The sequence below is a fragment of the Ornithodoros turicata genome, chromosome 10, assembly GCF_037126465.1.
Source record: "Ornithodoros turicata isolate Travis chromosome 10, ASM3712646v1, whole genome shotgun sequence".
NCBI lineage: Eukaryota > Metazoa > Arthropoda > Arachnida > Ixodida > Argasidae > Ornithodoros > Ornithodoros turicata.
The window spans coordinates 34586352-34605580 of NC_088210.1; the positions used below are offsets into that span (position 1 = coordinate 34586352).

At 44.7% G+C, this 19229-nt stretch overlaps 1 protein-coding gene across 1 annotated transcript in view; it reads left to right on the forward strand.

The window, feature by feature from the left end:
- LOC135370008 (trichohyalin-like) overlaps window positions 1-19099 on the forward strand; it is a 39045-nt gene extending 19946 nt beyond the window's left edge. Inside the window, exons 3-13 of the mRNA XM_064603662.1 lie at window positions 8354-8539; window positions 11741-11911; window positions 12767-12918; window positions 14046-14124; window positions 14518-14598; window positions 15661-15810; window positions 15923-15992; window positions 16116-16204; window positions 16372-16523; window positions 17341-17493; window positions 18634-19099. Coding sequence (XP_064459732.1) covers window positions 8354-8539; window positions 11741-11911; window positions 12767-12918; window positions 14046-14124; window positions 14518-14598; window positions 15661-15810; window positions 15923-15992; window positions 16116-16204; window positions 16372-16523; window positions 17341-17493; window positions 18634-18781 — 1431 coding nt within the window. The 3' untranslated portion in view covers window positions 18782-19099. The remainder of the gene's footprint in view (window positions 1-8353; window positions 8540-11740; window positions 11912-12766; window positions 12919-14045; window positions 14125-14517; window positions 14599-15660; window positions 15811-15922; window positions 15993-16115; window positions 16205-16371; window positions 16524-17340; window positions 17494-18633) is intronic.
- Window positions 19100-19229: the final 130 nt, after the last annotated feature.

The window sequence follows — 19229 nt, forward strand, 5'->3', positions numbered from 1 at the left end:
AGGAAATTGGAAAAGCGGTAAATGGGAGACAAACAGGCAGTGAAAGTATAGAAGGAATCGTGGAAAGGAGGTTGAGCAAATAAGGGCAGAGAGCTCCATTTCCGAATTAGAAAGTTCGGAAACGTGATGCTCCAGTCGTTTCGCTCCAACGGACCGGAGTCCCATTGCTTGCTCTTTATATAACATCCTTTTACTGGCATTGCCGATAATGAAGCGTTCTCGTTTCCTCTGTACTTTCAAAATACGATGTGTTGCTCGTATCGGGTCCTCCTTTTTGATCAATAAAAACTCCATCCGGAGCTGATCGTAGAACCGAATCTTATAAGGTCACGACATTTTAACTTACACTCTTAAAAATGAACTTCGCCGCATAGCACGCTCCTAGCCAACCATTATCTCGAATGGTATCGTTATCTGCCCTGATTTGTTGAAAACAGGGGGCGTACGCCTTTTCTGTGACAATTATGAACAGCATAAGTGTCACAGAAATGGCGTACGCCCCCCGTTTTCAACAAATCAGGGCAGATAACGATATCATTCGAGATAATGGTTGGCTAGGAGCGTGCTATGCGGTGAAGTTCATTTTTAAGAGTGTAGCTCCAACATGGTGAGATCGGATCCCACCATCAGCTCTTCCGTTATCCCTGGGTATTCGCACACACTTTCGAGACGAATGACTGCGCAGTACTCTCTGAAGTCGACCCAGGACGCATTCCAGCTCCCGTCACTCGTTCCCTGCTGCCCTCTCTCCATCGATCCACATCTGAGCAGCGCTTTATATTCACGGTGCTAACGCGGACAAACTCCAGAAAGTCCTCGCTTTTCTTCGTGCCTTATCTACGCCTCGCCGCGACCGCGAGTATGATGGGAGGGCATTAACTGGCTGCCTTTAATTCATTACCCCATATTCATTGTTTGCTCGCAACGAGAGATCGCTGGAAGCGAGCAAGCCATTCAAGTCATTAGCGCGTACTGGGCGGTCAGAAGAATCTAGCGCTCTTTTGCAATTTTACGATTCTGTGCCTGCATCTACATAATGCCGTTTTGGTTTGCGGACATTTCGTAGAACGCCGTTCCATTTGAGACATACACCACCCTCACCGTCATGCACTGCTTTTTTTTTCTTTTTTTTTTTTTTCCTGCACACTCTAAGGCCGCACAACTTACATCGCGTAAGCACATTATCTGCGCATGCGGTGACTGTTGGGTTATTGTGGTGCGGATGTTAATGGTGCGTGGTGAGGATGTAGTGGTGCGACATACACTCCAAAAACAGAACTTCACCGCATCGTACGCTGTGCGCCAACCATTACTGGTAACGATATAGGGTTATCGCTTCCGATTCGAAGAGAGAGGGAGGGGCGTACGCCTCTTTATGTCAATTATAATATATCCAAATCGAAATTGACACAAAAAGGCGTACACCCCACTCTCTCTTTCGAATCGATAACCCTATCGTACGTGGCAATGGTTGGCGCATAACGTGCTATGCGGTGAAGTTCGGTTTTTAGGGTGTAGGAGAACTTGAAACTTTTCATATCACAGGGTGCCTGGGACAGGGATCCTCATTCGACGTTACTTGACGTATTTGTTGTTGTTCTACCGGTACTGTTGACCGGTAAATACAACGCTTGGCTGCGACGACAACGCGAGAATAATCTCATAGACACGGCCAACTGATTACACGACACGGAACGAGATACGGTCCTGTCAGAACAGGAATGGCCAGCCTTCCAAATGAAGATGTTGTCTCAGACGCTGCGGACATGAGGAATGCTCTTCGATCTTCCTCTATATAGCGATGCTTTATCGATTAGCCTCGCACCGATTGTGCTACTATATATACGTTTGTTACCCTTCGAGGATAAAAGCGAGGCAGGTCAAAGACATAGGGGGCGTTGTTGTGCTGTGCGCTGAAGGAGGCTGCCGGTCAAGAGCAGAATGGATGGCGATTGCGCTTTCAGATTAGAGCTGATAAGTATGGGGCTTTCCGAGATAAAGTACCACGGCTTGATATAGATTTGTTGGTAGCCTATGGCATATCTTTACAGAAAGCTTAGCTTGATAGAGGGCTGGAATCTTAGTCACGGGAACCCAAGTGGAGTTGAACAATGCGTCTTATACGTGAACACAATTTCTACGATGTATCAATACGTAGGTCTTTCTTTTTTTTTTTTTTTTTTCAATTAACAGTGTTTGGCGTCAACAACCACGTATGTTTTCCGGCGGGATTAAATTGAAAAAGCTTCTGTTTACCCATGCAATTGAACCCGTGGGTGCAATAAGGGGATAAGTCGAAAAATCTCAAACCGAGAAAACTTGAAATGAATATTTGGTAAAGTAATTGCAGCTGGGTTTCCTCGAATAACGCAAATGCAAAACGTGTGAAAGATGTCCCTTCTATGTCGTTCCAGCCTCAGAACATCAGTTTATCTCTTGTTCAACAGGTGCCGCTTGCGTCGATTTCCGTCGTATGAATGTGTGTATGAGTGAGCAAAAATGTAAGAGTGAAAGGAGGGTGAGTGAGAGTGAGTGGCTGGTTTGTCGTCCCTTCAGATGACGCACCCCGAAAGTCACTGGATAGGTGTGTTAGCTTAGCTCAATTGGTAGAGCCCTGGACCGGCAATCCAGAAGATGTGGGTTCGATCCCTACGGCTGGCTAACCTTTTCAGTGACTTTCTTCTTTCATCGTTGATTTCTTAGGCAATTTGAGGCTTTGTTTGTATCTGTCCCTTCTATGTCGTTCCAGCCTCAGAACATCAGTTTATCTCTTGCAAAACGTGTGACATATATATGAATGTGTCTACTCTAGTGTACGCGTTTTTCCGATTACAGTGCGCAGTAGCATAGCTGACACGGTCACGTGAGGTATAGGAAGAACGTGTTTTTCGAGTGGAAGCCCAAGTTCATTTCCACATCGTAGCAAATATCATTTAAGCTATACACCATTTGTGCGCGTGTGTAGAAAAGGGGCCTGATCTGACTGTCCATCCCATTGACACACATGCATTTCCCGTGTCTTATCCTTTTCTAGCGTGTCACTAAGTTGCAATACTGTCCCAAATTTTCTCTGACAGGTACATACTGGTACGTAGATGTCGTAGCAACAAAAATACTAAAAAGGGGATAAGTCGACTTATCCCGTTATTGCACCCACGGGTTCAGTTATACATGCGACACTACGAAGGTATCGATGCGAGAATAGAGTAGAATACCGATCATCCTCACACAGTTACCCACGGGATTGTTTCAAGGGCACGCGCAGAGCAGTATATGTGGTGGGCGATTTGTCCGGTCAAGGTACATTGCCGCGGTTGATCGAAGTCCCTTTTTCTGGGCTCGCTTTTTCATATATTCCTAACTTGTATCGATTTTTCTACTTCCACAATCTCTTTCGTGATCGCGTGTCAACGGAAACTTCCGCGAGACGCACGCATGGACGGATTCATACTTTGTAATGTGTTTAATACAATGTGCTCCACTTACCCATACTTAAAGGGGCTGTGATACATTGATATGTGTGACTGATTACGTCGCATGCATGCCGGCAGAGAAAATTAATATATTCTTACCTGATATAGCTGACTAGATACAAGCTGTCGAAAAAGACGCGAAGCTTTGAATTCAGAGCATACATTATACCCTATTGGTTCTCGCAACTACGTGACCTCCCGTCCGGCTCATTGGCGGAGATTCAAGTAAACCAATCATAACCACGCTCACTACACTCTTAAAAATGAACTTCACCGCATAGCACGCTCCTAGCCAACCATCATCTCGAATGATATCGTTATCTTCCCTGATTTGTTGAAAAAGGGAGGCGCACGCCTTTTTTGTGACACTTATGCTGTTCATAATTGTCACAAAAAAGGCGTACGCCTCCCGATTTCAACAAATCAGGGCAGATAACGATATCATTTGAGATTATGGTTGGCTAGGAGCGTGCTATGCGGTGAAGTTCATTTCTAAGAGTGTAGAATTACATATACTTGTAAGTTATGCTTTTCAGTTATTTCCCTTCACGAAAGCAAATAAGTCGTATAAAAGTTATGGTACGTCGTATAGTGTAAAAATCTGCTCTATCAATATCACTAATAAACTTGTTAGTGTATATAGTGCCTGAATAGAATTACTTTATAAACATACCACGCCGTTACATATGCTGTACAAAACGAAGATTAATACATAAAGAAATTTCGCGAAGAAATTCCTTCGCAAGAACGCACACTGTCAGCGAAGAAAGATGTCCGGAAAAACTCTCTACAAACACAAAACTCGTTGTACCCGTTGGCGCAGCAAGTACTGAGAAAAGCAAAGAGAGTGCTTCTGTGAGAGATAGACAAGTTGCTTCTGCAAACTACATTACTCCTTACTTGGCTTTTCCCCTGATTGCATTTCCTCTGCTCCAGATCTTTGAACCCACAAAATCGCAGCATTCCGGTAACGCGTAACATTACCCAAGTTCGTGATTCACGCCCAGCATTCTCTGCTCCCATCGCGGCCATCTCCTTTCGGTCGCATTTCCTTCCTCTGTGTCGTTATACATCGTGCGGCACATGATCCATTTTGTTTTCATAGCGTAAATCAACCGGGAGTTTCCGTTGGTCTGTTCATTCTGCGGTCATATGTTTTATGCATCACGTGATGCTCTTAGTTCTAAAATGAAAATTTGTCGGTTACTTCCTGGGAGTTAATTCTCGAATCGATGGACGTGCAGAACAGACGACAGCAGTTTAACTTCGTGGTGTCCCCTACTTTCTTTAATCTACTTCCTCCGCATGTAACACACACTCAAAAACGGATTAAAATAATGAATAAATCGGATAAAATCAGGTGCGCTGTGTTGTGGTGGTGGGGTGGGCGGGGGGGATGTTATATTAGAGTGTTAATTTAAATGGTAAAGATCAATAGAAGCAACGCTGTCCGCTTTAATAAGTAATCGATTTACGAAAGTGAAAGTGTGGAAGGGGACGTATGCGACGGATCGTGCAGTATCTCACAACGTTCACCTGGCGAATGAAAATATCGTGGCCTCTTTTAGCCGTCAAACTGTCAACCCAACTCGCCGCAACAAGAAGCAGACAAAAGCAGGGGATTTAGCAGCTCCATCACATTGTAGCATCCATCTTCAAGTCGCTTTCGCTTTTTTTTTCTTTTTTTCTTTCATCTGCTTGACGTTAGCAGACGACAGCAGGTCGGTGTTGACCTTCGACGCTCCGTCACACTCACAGCAATCTTTTCCTCCACATTTTTCTTTTCTCACGAGCTTCACATGTCACAGCCCACTTTCTGTTACAAAAATGTGAAATAGAAAGGAAGAAGACGAAGCTGGAGACACTGTCGTCTGCTACTTTGGGGGATCCGACTAACAGAAGCCAGGGGATAGATATATATCGCAGACGACAGCGAGAGCCTCGGGTTTCGTGACCGGAAGGAAGTAACAAAAATGCCGCGTGGAAGTAGCCGTGGCGAGATGGGAAACTTCCTTTTCGCCTCGAAGGGCCTACCGTTCTCCATTTCCTCCCGCTTTGCTCCGAGAGCAGGAAGCGTTCACGGTCGCTGCGTGCAGAAGAGAGTGTTGAGAGAGAGATTTTTTGTCACTTTCGACCGGCAGAAGCGGAAAGCCGCTAGCAGAAGCACGCGCTACGTGCGTAAACGAGCTGCCCCCATGGTGACGCGAAATGACAGTTTCCATGGCAGCGCAGTACTACAGTGCTGTAGCAGTACAGACCCATCGAAATTTCCTGCGCCACCCTTTTTTTTATCATTGTTATTTAGTTTTGCTTTGACGGGATACAAGTTAAAAGCGCTTCAACAACGGCGTTGTTGAGCCAGACTCGCGTTCTGTTAGGAGCGTGTCATTGATGAGGGTCGCGGCATCTGACGTTTGCGAGCGTGGAGATGTTCCCGATTTGCTTCAAATGGTCGAGCAAAATATTTCGGTAAGTCTCTATAATCGTTCTGTGTGACGGCGATTATATCACAATAACTTTATCTGTCTCAACCGGAAGCTTCCCAGGATGACGTATTACGCTCGTAAAATTAATTAAAAAATTGTAAGTAAGGTCAATGTTCAATATTTAGTGTTACCTTAGAGAAATCAACGAATCGTACAAAAATTATGAAGAAGAGTCGTACTGTTTAGTTCTGCTCAGATAAATCGTAACAAAATCTTTTTCGTGTCTTATAGTTTTTAAAGCTTTACAATGCACATGTGGTACACAAGCATATCGTAGCCCGAGAAGTTACTTGTGTACTTAGATAATTATGTTAAATAAAATATTCTGAACAGCGTATCGTGCCACCTTTAGTTACTATCGCATCCTAAAAGCTTATTAACTGATCACCCAATAAATGACGCGAGCAGTGTTTGACCGCCGTCATCTGGTATAAAATCTTCCATTTTTTTTTCTTTGGTAAATAATTGCGTGACTTCCTCCCATTTCAAGGCGGATGGTAGTTTTCTTTTCAGTCGATTGTATTCCCTCAGGGTCTGGTCAAGGGCGTGGAAATGGCTCTGAACGTGTTTTCGGGCTGTTCGGGCGTACAGCCGGACATTGTCTGACTCATAAGGAATTCCGCCGATAATTTGGCGTTCGCAGACAGGAAGGACCGTGGATTGCTCTGTCACTGGTCTTCCATACCATGCATAGGGCGCGCCAGCCGGACGGTTATTGGCTGGCTGTTCGTGCCGGCTGCCGTTTGAAAGGACATACCGGCAGCGTTTGGGCGGTATTTTGCCCCAGAAGGCGTCCCACGGAGAACTTTCGGCAGCTCGGCTGTTATAGCGATAGTACACTCTTAAAAATGAACTTCACCGCATAGCACGCTCCTGGCCAACCATTATCTCGAATGATATCGTTTTCTGCTTTGATTCGCTGAAAACGGGAGGCGTACGCCTTTTCTGTGACAATTATGAACAGCATAAGTGCCACAAAAAAGGAGTACGCCTCCCGTTTTCGACAAATCAGAGCAGCTAACGATATCATTCGAGATGATGGGTTGGCTAGGAGCGTGCTGTGTGGTGAAGTGCATTTTTAAGAGCCGATTCAGAACATAATAAACAGTTTGTCTTTTTGTCCCCGCTGTTGAATGAATGCTTCCTCTCCTGATGCGCTTCTCGTTACCCTCTCCTATTCTCTCTCTCTCTCTCTTGTGTATCCATATCAATTTCGCTCCCCTTTCCTTTACCCTTCCTCCCCTTCCTCTTTATCTCACTCACCCGACCGGTATTTGACATCTTCTGTATTCTGCCCCGTGATTGGTTAAAAACGGAAGGCGTATACGCCTTTTTGGGGCACTTATGCAGTTATACTAATTGTCCTAAAAAAGGCGTACGCCCCGCGCGCTTTCCACAGATCTGGTGTGATAACGATATCATTCCGTGCAATGGTTCGCCTTCACCGTGCTATGTGGTCGAGTTCTGTTTCAAGAGTGATTCTCCCATGCACTTCGCTGCATCATTTTTGTCTAAAGGTGTCAACATCAGGCCGATGGCTCGAAGGACATCGCTTGCTGTATGATCGTGGAGAGGATATGTCTTCCACTTGTATGTAACCCATCACCCCGACACTATATCTTGTCCAGCCTTCCCAGTGAAAAAAATTATCAGCGCCTGACAGAGACAATCGAAGGAAACAATGTGTGACTCAGATACGTATGTGTAATGGCTTATTTTACACTTATCGTTATCCGTATACATACATCCATGACGAAGCCAACGAACCGCGGTTCGTGTAGAGGCAAGGAGTCTATGGGACAACGTCTGTGGACACTCCTATAGTATATCACTGTTCAATGTGGAGGGAATAAGTACTTCAAGAATGCATTTAAAGCGAGCGACCGAGAGTGTGTGATGCGTTCATTGCAGCTAAGTAACCGCAAAAACATTTACGTCACTAGCGCCGATCCAACCTCCCACCAAAGGCACCCACTAGTTTATGTCAGCAATCCCTTTCTCTTTTGAATTTCTACCAAATAAATCCGCTAGCAAACAACACGTACTCTATAGGCCAACCCGGCAGAGATGCACACACACACACACGCACACACACTGGCTCCATACACCCCTACCCCAGAAAACCGTCTCAAACCGTATCACAGATGATATCATCAATATCATATCATCATATTATCGCTTCCGGATGACGTCATACGGCGGCGTCATCTCATCAGCTGGACGGAAGTCGCCGAACCTGATTGACTTTAAACGACCTTCTGATAGTGCTCCGGCTATGACGCCTCTTGCGTCCTCGATAATCTGTTGAAAGCAGAAAGGAGATCAGCTTTTTGAAATGCCTCAAAGCTGGGTTGCGTGACTGGATAGACACATTTGCTTTTGCTCCCGATGCAGGCGGAAGAAGATGAACGCCGTGAGTTGCACCGGCGATTCCAGGCCGAAGGCTTGGACTCTCGTCTGCTGCCGGACGCCACGAAGCTCGTCCATGTTTGGCGATGGCTCATGGACGCCGAGACCAACTGCACGTCGCTCAGGTACCAGATGGATAAACTCCACCGGCAACAGGCGGCGGATATGCAGGTCAGTTTGTGTTCGCTTTTTTTTTTTTTTCGAGCGAAATTTGAGTGGGCGGGATGCGCGTGACGTCGCGGGCAAACGGTCTGCGATTGGTGGGGAATGTGAGACGTCATGTTATGGCTGATCGAATTTGCGGTGCTTCACGCGACGTGATTATTATTCCTTGATAACGGCAAACCTGAGCGTGGCAAAAACACATAGACAACATAGCAGCTCCTTTTTGTTCTTTTTTTGCTTTTTGCCCCGCTCAGGTTTGCCGTTATGGAGTTCATCCAACAGCTTTCCTGTGTCTACGCAGTTTTAACTTATTATTCCTCGTTTTGTTCGAGAAACAACTTGTATCGTGTCACCGAGTTGCTGACGTCGGACGGGTTCGAACCCCCAACCAATGAGCGGGCGTGCACGCCGCCAACCGATGCAACGATGACAGTGCAATATGGAGAAGTAAAGTAATGAATCCAAAAGAAATAATTAATCGAGTAGTATCTTTGCTTAAACTCTTACCCTAATATGTATTAGTACCCCAAGTTGTACCATATTACATCTACATTACTGGGTAGTCTTGGGTAACAACCTGTAACTAAAACTATATATACTATATATTTATATTTATATACTATACTATTTTTGGAGGCTAACTGTTATAACGAATTGGTTACTTTTTGAGTACTTTACCCATGACTGCATTGTATCGTCTTTTTAAAAGTGCCTGCACTCTTAGAAATGAACTTCACCGCATAGCACTCTCCTAGCCAACCATAATCTGGAATGATATCGTTACCTGCTCGGATTTGTTGAAAACGGGAGGCGTACGGCTTTTTTATGACAATTATGAACAGCGTAAGAGTCACAAAAAAGGCATACGCCTCCGGTTTTCAACAGATCAGGGCAGATAACGATATCATTCGGAATTATGGTTGGCTAGGAGCGTGCTATGCGGTGAAGTTCATTTCTAAGAGTGTGGAATACATTCGAGCGAACGTTTCGTTTCATGTACCTTTTCTCACGTTCTACAATGCATTTCGATACCGTACAGCCCGCGCAAAGCTGGTACGAACAACTACATTTCCGCTGTTACATAAAGACATCCGCTCGGGTATCCGTGTCCATACGCATCAGCAAGTTATCGCCAGCCGCTTTCACGATTTATATCCCTATACCTTCGTAAACCCCGCGGAAATAGCTTGAATACTCGCTTTTTCCGAGTGTTTCCTTCGAACGGAAAGAAGCTAAACTCGTATAATTCTTCCCCATGAATACATCTGCCGACGACGCCGAACCAGTATTTGCGTAACCGACGTAAATATCTTGCCCCCAAAATCAATACTATTCGCCGACGCCTGTCTCACTAATGAGGGGAGAGAAAATCAAAAGGTCGTTCCGAAAGGAAATTAAGAGGCAGAGGAGGGTATTTCGCGATGCGAACGTTTTTCAGCTATACTGTTGCGCAATATGGTTGCGAACTGAGGAACCGGCACTCATGGATCGGGTTCAGTACTCCATACAGAGGATGTCTCTTTTTTCTTTTTTTCGACACAGACTTATTGTTTAAAAAATCTGACAGAGTTTCTGACAGAGAAAATCTGAGAGAGTATAAATTTCGTTTTCGCAGGTGGGTTATATACGGCCAGGGGGATAACTTGTAGGACAGTGTATGTAACTACTGGACGACTAATGAGATAAAATTAATCGGTTAACTTATTAATTAGATGTTTTCTATAGGAATCTAGGAAATGCGAGCTAGCAGAATTGGAGACAGTCATTCAAATCCATCGTCCTTATTAGACACTCTGAGAAATGAACTTCACCTCATAGCACGCCCCTAGCCAACCAAAATCTCTAATGATGTCGTTATCTGTCCTGATTTGTTGAAAACGGGAGGCGTACGCTTTTTTTGTGACACTTATGCTGTTCATAATTGTCACAGAAAAGTCGTACGCCTCCCATTTTCAACAAATCAGGGCAGATAACGATATCTTTTGAGATGATGGTTGGCTAGGAGCATACTATGCGGTAAAGTTCATTTTTAAGGGTGTACCTTTATGCGAACGTAACCTTTGTTACGCAAATGAGCCGAAACATAACCCGCCTGCCAAGAGGACATCAGCGCTGGTCTCACAGCTCTTTTCTAAAAAGTCTGTCTCAAATAAAGAAGAGAGAGGAAAAAAAACACCCTGTATAACGTCGTAAAATGTTACTGATGCTCGATCGTAAACTCTGTCCCTTTTAACGAAGCGCGGTTATAAAGATCAGTTTCGCTCGGAAATGATGCGTCTGCGCTACGGAAATTATCCGTTTGCTGCGCTTTTGCGAGGGGCGTCATTACAGCCTTCGTTCTGGGGCAGACCCGAAACACACGCTATCATTACTCTAGACTTCAAGAAGTTCCATTCAAATACCTGATTGGCCATTCGCAGTGAAGACCTCGCTTCCAATTTCCGAGCACTCACTACAGCAATTTTTCGGGCTTTGAAAATGGCTGTGGTTCGTTAAGTGGCATTCAAATGTGTATGCGTGCACTTTTCCTAGTGCACATTAACGAGTATAGCACACGCCAGACACTTTGGAGTAACCTTCTAGGTAGAATTTAGAAAAGAAATATGACAACTGAATCAGGTTAAAGGGGTCATTACCAGATCCTCAAAGACCTTTGTACGTATGTGGAATGCATTCCTGGCCTCTAATACATTCACCATGAGGAATATCAACCACACTCTGGTTAAAATAACGGATACACTCACAAAAAAACACGACCGGAAAAGGCGATAGCTGCGACGCGACTGTTGCCGGCGCGGCGGAGAAACTAGATTAGACGTCAGAAGCAGGTGTCCTTCCTCATTGGCTTGCTGCAACCTTGCCGCTTGTAGGGGGCGTGTCGGGCGGTCGCTCGACGCTGATGCTGATGTTGCGCGTGATATGCGCCTGCGTTGAATGCAACGAGGCAAAAATCGGTCAGATTTGAAATAAAAGTCATATCCTTGAGAGCCATTCCCCACTGAGAACTGAGATTTTTCGGGAATCTCTTCATGATCCCTTTAATGAAACTACGGGTTTTGCATGCTGTTTCATCATACACGGCGTTGACAAATTGACCGTATACTGTCCATATGTAGCTGAAGTCATCATTTGAAGGCTTATCCTGGAGTAATTGTATAGTAATGACTAATGATGCATGTACCTGAGCACACGCTGCATTCTCCGCAGGACCTGGAACGGTATGTTGACCAGGTACACAGCCTACTTGAAGAGAAGGTGAGCCGAGTACAGCAGGAGAACCACACACTGCGTCAGGAGCTGGAACCTGCGCGGGATGCTAGGCTTCTCCTCATCCACGAGGGACTTTCCGAACTCGCTCATGCCACTCTTGCTGAGCAGGTATTTTTTTTTTTTTTATCACGCTACACTCTGCTTCCCACTTGCTGTAGTCGCACAAGACAAATGGGCTCGAATAAACGTGCTTTTAAAGGGGCACTCCTTTGAGAATAGATATACATAAGTATTTCGTTGCAGAATAGTCTGCAAAGACCTTAAGGACGTCTGAGCTTGTTTTCCCTCATTGTTTATTATTGCTCCTAATTTATTATTTTTGTCATTTCATATTTATTATACTATTATTTCAGTCCTCTATGATTATACACTCTTAAAAATGAACTTCACCTCATAGCACACTCCTAGCCAACCATCATTTGGAATGATATCGTTATCTGCCCTGATTTGTTGAAAACGGGAGGCATACTTCTTTTTTGTGACACTTATGCTGTTCATGATTGTCACAAAAGACGCGTACGCCTCCCGTTTTCAACAAATCAAGGCAGATAACGGTATCATTCGAGATGATGGTTGGCTAGGAGCGTGCTCTGCGGTGAAGTTCATTTCTAAGAGTGTAGCACTGAAATTCTTGAAACTATTATTTGCCACTAGTCAAAGTTTCGACTCATAGGTTATTATTTCAGCCAACGTACTGTACGTTGTGTATACACGCGAATTATTTAGCCTCTATCAGTGTCGTCCGCATTTGTTAGAACGTTTTCGCTGCTCCAAAAAGACGCTGTATCGGAAGTTGCACGTGTCGGTTAAGTAATCGTATGCTACGAGCGCTAAAGCTATTAATATATTTAGCGCGTACTGCCCAGTGTTACGTAAACCTTTTGAGCCTGAAATTCCGTTACTTTAAATTTGCTGTCTTCCGCATTGTTTCTTGGAATGTGATTTTATTGTGATGGAACGCAGATGGCATTCCTGCTCGCCGAGCGAGCGAGGTACAAGGAACAATTGGAAATTGAACAGAAGAGGCGGCGAAGCATCGAGAAAAACAGGAAGATTGCTGCTAATGAAGCCACGCAACACCAGCAGCAATCCTCGCGCAGCCAGAGCGATGATAGGTAACATATATGCGCCTTATTGCATTTCTGTAGTCCAGTTTCTTCGCACGACGTCACCCCTCTGGGCGTTAGAGGGCACCAGCTCCGAAAAGGCCAAGTTCGGTTTCGGTGTCCGTTCGCTACCACGTCCTATTTCGACGGTTATTAAGGTTGAAAATATTAAGATTACAGGGATGCCGCCGTACAAATAATGTTCACACAGTGCAAGAACTTTGAAATGAAATGTGAATGAATGGTGAACGCGATGGGGGGGGGGGGCATGAAGATCCGGCCGGTTGAACAGTGAGACCTGTGTCGTGGCAGAAAATCCGCTTGCGATTGATTGGTTCCCTTGCGAGTGACGTCGTGTGAATAAACCAGTCGGGTTTATTCGCACGACATCGACGCGTGCTCTGATGGCCCGCACGTCGAAGTTTACGTGGTTTAGCAGACGACGGAACCCGAAGACGGGCGACCGCGGTGCCCCTAGCGTGATCCAAGTGACTAAAAGCGCCAAATTCCTTTCCTGGCACTCACGTTCAACGGTGGCAACGATCACGTGATGCAGCTCGGGCGCCGACCTAGCAATTTCCGAGCGCTATAGGCCGCGTTGCCATGAAACGACCACCCGAATTCCCCATTAAAGAGTATGGAAGGCACTTGGAACAAATTCTTCTACCGCGTACGTGCTTCAGGAACCGTCACACAAAATATTTCCTTTTGGAAGCGCGAATTTCCTGAGATAATTAGTTTACAAGAATGCGCGCCTATCTCTCCCCGCCCATGCTGCTCCTGGCGTGTGGTGACATCAAGTCCGTCAGCACTTTTTACTGACTGCCGAGAATCGTGTGCTAGCGACAGCGACCAGAGGAGACGCGGGACGGGCGGCGCGATATTCAACTGCAAAGAGAACGAAAGAAAAAAATAAAGAAGGCTCGCTTTTGGAGTCTTGTGCTATCCAGCTGTGATATCCAGCGCTACCGCGAGCATCCACAGAGGACATTAGACGGCGTCCTCACGAATGCGGCTAATATTAATGCGATTTTCGTTAATGCGATGTACGCTAATGCGATATTTGATAATGCGATCTTCGTTATTGCGGTATTTGTTAACACATTGTTTTTTAACACTTTTTTTTAATTTTGCAGCGAAGGAGGAAACAGCAAGTCTGAAGCAAACGAAAGAATAGCAAAACTCGAAGAAGAGCTGAGGATTGCTAAGACACAAGTGAGTAATGAAATCCTACAATACAGAACACTGGGGGTATGGTTCAAGCTGAAAAAGCAATGGAAATTACTGGTGGACTATTTATTTTTATTTATTTATTTATTTATACTACTAGCCTACAAGGCTGACATCAGTGGTGCACCATCGTTTATTTATTCATCAGTACTTGGGTAGTGGCTATCATTGCCTGCATATTATAATTAATAATACAGATTATAATAATATAAATCTCAATTTGTTGTCTCATTCAGCAGCATAAAACCACAAAGTATATCAACTAAATTTAGCCGCCTACACAACTCGGTAGCATTAACGCATTAGAATTAAAAATTACTTTTTATTTATTACTAGCCATATGGCAACGTTATGGTTTTTCTTTCTCGATATATTCAGGTCCAGCAGCTGGTCAGCTACATCCAGAACCCCGAAAACAAAAAGGACGAATCTCACAAGACATGGGTTGACAATATCCTGGTAGGTTTTCCTTTGACTTCTGGAAATGATGCCCCGAAAAGGTCATTCGCAACAACAACTTGGGGATAGCAATTTAACTTTTTATCGATACCTTTCTCGTCTTTCTCAAATACTGCTATGCCACAACTTCTCTGTCCCCCCCAAAGTATCGAAGAGCGGTATCGAGTATCGTAGCTGTGGGAGGAATGCTGCCATGTAAGTGCTGTTGCATCTGCCCATAGCCTTATAAAGATGTCAATCCTTAGCTTTATGAAGATCATTCTGATCCCCACTGGGATTCAATGCTCAGCTTGTCCAATCCCGAGCCCCAGTCCCAGAGAACAGAGCAACTCAAGCGAGAGTCACATTTATTCTTACATGAAAAGGACGCGCACAATCCCATATCTAAATCAGCACTCCAGCATCCGAAAGCTCCCTCTCGTAGACCGTCTGCCCCACGTCTTTTAACCGAATAAAGTCACCTCCTCCTTCTGTGCAAGGATTACTGTCCCTTGTTTAAGGATGCTGTTGCAGTGGCCAAAGAGGGTAATCAACAGAGGAGGCTTCCTAGATAAATGCTCTCCATCCTGGGTTGTGAGGACTGTGGCAGTAATCCCTCGGTGACCCTCCCTCTGGCCTTGAGGAAGCTGGTCACTTTCCTTTTTGTGACTTCCTGTTCTGTCTCTGTAGTTTAAACATGATGTTGTGGAGATAAACTCTTGAGCTGTGTATGCGACATTGTGTGTTTATGTCCCCCCATTATCCCTCGTCTTCGGGTTTCGCTATCATGGATTTTTGTTCTCTGTGCCCGGGCGATAAGCACCACACCTGATTACAACTTTAGTGATTGTCCTGTTGTCTCTTTTGTCCATGTCGTTCTTTATGTTTTCTGACGTAATACAGAGTGCAGGCTGAAAGGAATCTTGACATTCCTTGTGTCCCAGCATCTGTTTCTTTTCACGCGCACGAATGCGTTCCAAAAGGCGAACGAAACGTACAAAAATTGCTTATTTGTTTCGAGGTTAACTGCCACGAAATCAACTGGGAAGTGCATCACAATGATGACTGGACTTGGGTTTCCAGGTTGACCATCAACAGTCGGACTGGTCGGACAGTGAGGTGACTAAGTTAGCGGAGGTACAAGACGAGAACCGAGACCTGCGGGATAAAGTCTCGTTTCTGGAGAAAACGAACAGGCAGCTGGAGTTGGATAACGAAACACTTGCCTACAAGGTAGGATTATCCGAAGTCTCATCTCGGCATTTACTATTTCTGATTCGTAAGGCTTTGTTGTCTTATTTGGATCTAAATGAGACCTCGCTAACCTTTCTTTTTTTCTTCTTAGCTGTCAGAAGCACTCGCTCAATACGATGACTTGGAAAACGAACTGAGGCTGGAGAGAATGCGACCACAAGGTAGGATCCATCGCACATTTTTTCAGTGCCAACGGGTTTATTGAATCAGTGGACTCCATCAGTGTGTGTGCAACGAGCTCACACAGTCGATGCACGATTCATGTCAATGACTGACCTTGGCAGGTGGGGCGTCAAGACAAGACTCCCCATCCAAGTCACGGTTCAACTATCAGAAGAACACCCTCGACAACAGGATCAGCATGCAAAAACAGGTAGGGTGAAAAATTGTACTTCAAAATTGATTTCCTAATTTGTTTGGCTTCGGTGTTGTTCTATATTTTATTAGTCAGCGTAAGAAGGGAAGGAGCTGCTTATTATTGTTGGTATTTGCCCACACCTTCATTGAACCTTCATTGAACGTCCTTTTTGTTTTATGAAGGATGCCATGCTAGTAGATCAGTTACGCAAGGCGCAGCACGAGGTTGCATCTCTTCAGAGCCAATTAACCGCAACTGGACGACAGCTTCAGCTTCTTATGGTCAGAGGTCATGAGAGGAAAGCTCGTCACCAGGAAAGGATACAGAAGCTCAGGTAAGGGTGGGGGATACAGGGACCTCACTCTAATTTACTCTGACGCTTGAACTCTACTCTAGTGGCTGTTTTGTTGTGTCTGTAATCGGTGATACGAGTGACACGGCTTTCAGCTCATTGGTGATAGTTCTGGAGTCATGCTGAAGACAGTGAGCTAGTGGGTTCGAATCCCACCACCATCTGTACTGTCCGAGGTTTCCAGACTTAGCTGACACTGTTCCTCCGATGCTCATTAATGTGGCATTCGTTAATGCACTATTCATTCATTTGACATTTGCTTATGCGACGTTTACTAATGCGACGTTTGTTCATGCGATATTTATAAATGGGACGTTTGTTAATGCGATATCTATTAATGCGACGTTCGTTAGTGCGATATTTATTAATGCGACGTTTGTTAATGCGATATTTGTAAATGCGACGTTTGTTAATGCGATATTTGTAAATGGGACGTTTGTTAATGCGATATTTATTAATGCGACGTTTGTTAATGCGATATTTATTAATGCGATGTTTATTAATGCGACGTCTGTTAATGCAATCTTCGTCATTCGATCTTCACTGATGCGACGTTTGTGATCGCGCTCTTCCTTCGTTTGACGTTTACTGATGCGGTGTTCATTGATGCAACGAACGTTAATGCATTGCACAACCCTGTCAACATCCACAAAATTTTCTACCATGCTTTCTAGCACTGTTTACCGTTTCGGTTTGGAAGCTTCGCAATTGCGTTATCTTCGTGCGATCTTGAAATGAGAGGTCCTTAAAAAACTTTGACCTGTGGTGCATCTTGACTGTAACAAGGTTTTCTGTTCAGGGATGTCTTGGAGCGTGAGACACAGCACGCGGAAGAACGCGAACGGGAATTGGTGCGGACGCAGACCCACTTGCGGAGGGAAGTGGAACAACGTCTCAGGCTGGAGATGGACTGCAAGACCTTGCAAGAAGATAAGCGGCAACTTCTTGAACGGTGCGGGTCCTCTGTGGCTTCTGTGAAGTTACTTTGTTCGTCAGTGTCTCAGCAAGATGCAGGGTTGGAATAACTGGTAACTCAGGGGTAAGGTTAAGTGGGCCTAAAAGGGTCTGAATATGACACCAGGTATGGGAGCAGAAGAATAGCACTTGCACTTGTTGAATATTTGTTTTTGAGTTGTTATCAAGGTGGGGTGCTACATATAGAGTAGACTCTCGTTAATTCAAACCTCGAGGGTCTACAGGCTTTTGTTTGAATTATTGAAAGCAAATATCGCGGAATCCGGAATTCATCGCGGAATTTTTCGTGGAATCCTTCGTTTGGCACGGAATTTCACGGAATCCCTTATTTTTAGGGGTGTGCGGATATTCGAGTTCTCGAATTCGAATCAAATATCAATCACTCGAAGTATTTCATTGGCGAATCGAATACCCAATATTCGGATTTCCGAATATCCGATTTTTCGCAGAGTATGAACGACACCTCCCGAAGGTGGGCTTCACCTGACGCTTCCCTGCATGAGGTGAAGCCTGCTTTACGAAATTGCCCATGCTGCAGGGCCAACACAGACAGGTTGTAGTTTAGCTTAAGATAACGTTAGCCCAAGTTTATTGTAGATAGTTCGCCCCCCCCCCCCCCCAAAAAAAAGCGCGGGTCTGGATCCGCCCCTGTGCTCCACATGTTTTGAGATCGACGACTTCGTCCATTGCTCATCATCCAGTGCCGTAATCATCATCATTCTCACTATCGGAACTGCATTGGTAATTAGGACGCGCGTTGACGCGTGTTTGGGTGGCGACACGCAACTGTCTGCAAACTCATTTTCTCTAAACCATGGTACTTTCCAATGACACTTTCCCGGCGATCATTATATTGATGTCTTATTTGCAAGCGCTTCAGTGGGTGAGCTGACGGGAACCAGCAATTTGATCGAAAAATAGGAGTTATCGTTATATCGAAGTTCGTAATAAACGGGCTCGACTGTAATTACGAATGTAACAAACACCGAGAAATTGCCAGTATAAGTATAACCAACAATACTAGGGAATTAAACTAACTGTTTACTGCAGGAACCATGCAGTTTATTCATTTCAAATTATTTCGATTGAACCCTTTTTTCTTCTTCACATCGTACAGGCTGGTAGATAAAGATGAAGAGATCATCAGGCTGGCTCAAATGCTGAATGGTGTGCAAAGGACTCAAGTAACCCTGGACAGAAAGAGTGATTACAGCACGGACAGTGTGTCTGAGAAAAATATGGAAAGCGAGGAACTCAAAGAGTAAAGCACGAGTCCCCCCCCTCCAGAGGCAGAAAGCAAAGGCTGAAGAATGGTGTTTGTGTATCTATGTATTTATTGACTATTTACCGCCGCCCTCGTCAACTTTGTGCTTGTGAAGTGCTTCAAGCATTTTGGAAGAGGATCATCAAAATGACTCCTCCTTTCTGTGCCATATAATGCATGATGTGATTTCCTGTTGTTTTTTTTTTTTAGATTTTTTTATCATGAATGTGTCATCTTCTCGGCATTATTTGGTCATGCTTTACGTCACAGTAAGACATATACGAGTAAAATGGAATAAATAAGTGTGAGCGTAAATGTACTTTGAATACATTGAGACCCCTCTGCACGGTACATCAATTGGGACAGATCAATCACGATCAAATGGTGGGGAACGGTGACGATTTAGGTGTGTGCAAAAGAATACTTCGTCAATAAATGAAAGGAGAGAA